Source organism: Prunus dulcis, chromosome 7 (genome assembly GCF_902201215.1).
Source record: "Prunus dulcis chromosome 7, ALMONDv2, whole genome shotgun sequence".
In the NCBI taxonomy this organism is placed as follows: domain Eukaryota; kingdom Viridiplantae; phylum Streptophyta; class Magnoliopsida; order Rosales; family Rosaceae; genus Prunus; species Prunus dulcis.
The window spans coordinates 9,256,208-9,258,793 of record NC_047656.1 but is presented as its reverse complement, the minus strand read 5'-3'; the positions used below and the strand labels follow the sequence as shown (position 1 = coordinate 9,258,793).

At 38.9% G+C, this 2,586-nt stretch overlaps 1 protein-coding gene across 1 annotated transcript; it reads right to left on the bottom strand.

Moving 5' to 3' along the window:
* LOC117635334 (protein FAR1-RELATED SEQUENCE 5-like) lies at positions 1–1,606 on the bottom strand. Its single transcript, XM_034369667.1, has 3 exons — positions 1,141–1,606; positions 391–495; positions 1–94 (listed from the first exon to the last, which is right to left on the bottom strand). The coding sequence occupies exons 1-3, from the start codon at positions 1,515–1,517 to the stop codon at positions 1–3; spliced, it is 576 nt and encodes a 191-aa protein (XP_034225558.1). The 5' UTR covers positions 1,518–1,606.
* Between the last annotated feature and the right edge of the window lie 980 nt (positions 1,607–2,586).

Sequence of the window (2,586 nt, the reverse complement as noted above, 5' to 3'; positions counted from 1 at the left end):
TCATTCAGTTGGTCCGTGCATCCTGTCAAATTCGTCGAATAATGGGTCACTACGATCTATTGGAGTTGATTCGTCATTGTTCGACGGTGATGTCCTGCATAAACATCAAACACAAGCACATAAAAAATTTACCTATTCAAATTTTAGGTGTTATTATAAATAGTGTTAGCATCTTACGGTGTGTTCAAATTTCTTGGGCATTGTCTTCTATCATGACCAATGTGTCCACACTCCCGACAGTGTCTAATCCCTCGCTTCATTGCCTTTTCCTTTGCTCCCGTTACTCCTTTCGACCTTCCTTTGCACCTCACTCTCTTAGGGTCTTTCATATATTGTGTTTGAGAGCTGGACCCTCCAACTTCGTTATTACTTGGTCCATCCTTCAACAACTTCAACTTCACTTGCAAACTTTTTAGAGTCTCTGACAGTAGCTCACATCCTTCTTCACTCATTAATGCATCCTCAACCACATCTGAAGCAAGTCGAGACATTGTACTCCGCTTTATTAAAAGACCAGGATCTGCAGAGTCTTTAATTTCGTTGCCATTTGCATCTGACACCAATCCAGATTTCGCAGTTTTCTTCCACCTCTTCAAAATATATTTATCGGGCATATATTCAATCTGGTCCCTTCTGAACAATGCTAGGATGTGCTTGCAAATAATTCCAACAAATTCAAATCTTTTGCAGCTACACGATGCGTGGTCAGAATCTTTGACATATACGACTTCTGCCACTCTTGTTTCCCAATTTTTCCTTTCGCTCACGTTAAAGACAACTTTAGAAGCATCCTCTGTTTTGAGCTCTAGGAAACATGTTGTACTTTGTATTAGTTCTTGCTCAAACTTTTGAAACATTGTCCTTGTGTACAAGGTAGCCATTTGTTTGTTCATTGGCATCGGTAGAATACATTGAGCCACTTCAAATGCATCTACGTGATCAACAACTAACTCTTTTTGACGTTGATGAGAAAGTGCCCTCTCAAATCGTATTATGAAATCCATCAACGAATTTCTCCTTGATATGTATTGCTTGAAAAAACCATGAGAACCTTCCGCTCTTTGGCTGCTTGACATTCCAGCGGCAAAAAATTGTCGTGCGTAGGCTGGAACCCAAGATTCCCTTAAATCAAACATTGAACTTAGCCATGGATGGTCAGTCAAACCAGCCTTTGTAACCACAATATTCCATTTTGCATCAAACTCATCCTTATTGTCAGTATCCCATATGGCTTTCTGAAATTCACGCCAATACTCCTTATAAGCAGAATGTGGTAACTTAACAGAGAACTTTGATGTGATGTGCCATATGCAAAGTCGATGAAATGTAGTCGGGAAGGCTATTGAAATCGCTATGGCCATTGCCGCATCTTGATCTGTAATGATCGTTTTAGGTTCCCCACCTGGCATGGCTTTCTTAAACTCCTCAAACATCCAAACAAACGACTCAGTCGTTTCCTTGCTCAAAAATGCGCATGCTAAGACAATTGTCTGACCATGGTTATTAACTCCCAACATTGGTGCAAATGTCAAGTCGTATCGATTCGTGTTGAATGTGGTATCGAATACAACAACATCTCCATAAAACCCATACGCCCGTCTAGAAGTTGCATCTGCCCAAAAACATCGACTAAACCTGTCATGGCCATCTCCCTCAATCTTGAAATAAAAAGCCTCATTTTTTTTTTCTGTTCAGCCATAAAATACTCGGTCACTAGTTCAACATCGTGGTTCCTCAACTTCCCATTCACACTACATTCAAGATTGTAGATATCTTTTTTGATAAAACCGATTTTATCCATTCCTCCGGATTGCACCTCAAAAATACTTACCTTCTGATGAATGGGAATATTAACTGAACCCAACTGTTTTGTGAGTACTTTTGTAGAATCTGAAATATGACGGTGTGATCTCAATAAATGCATTCTTTCTGAGGGTGTCATCTTATGATTGTGTCCCTCTGCAAAAAGAGAGATGGTATACTTCTTGCTCCCATTTGTCTTCACAACCACAATCTTAGCTTTGCAATTGCATCTACTTATTCCCCGTTGTCTTTTTCTCTCCCGAGTTTCATCTCTCCTGTATGCACCTTGTTTGCAACATACAAATTCTTTCCTCAAAATCTCTTTCTTATTTTTCCCCCAAAAGCTGGAATGAAGTCGAATACCAAAGCCAGCCAAGAATGCATATCTATTATAGAAATTGTAAACGAGGTCAAGCGAGTCAAACTTCATCCCAACTGCTGGTGTTTCCTCATTTCTTACTTCAGGAATATAAACCCTCCCATTAGCTGTTACACATTCATCACTCTCTGAGCCCCCAGACATTTTATCTACGTATATTATTGATCCACTTCTATATTACTGCATAGCAAATATTAATTCATTAATCAGTCATTACTGCATCACAACATATCAATGCATTCCACTTACACAAAACATTGCCCAAATTGACACAAAATACGCATAGCCTAACTTCCGATTACACAAAACGCAAGCAAAATTTAATAATAGTTACGTCATCTCTTGTGAAATAATCTGGAAAAAATAACATTAGAACCAACATGTTCAACTAAGAACACAAATGT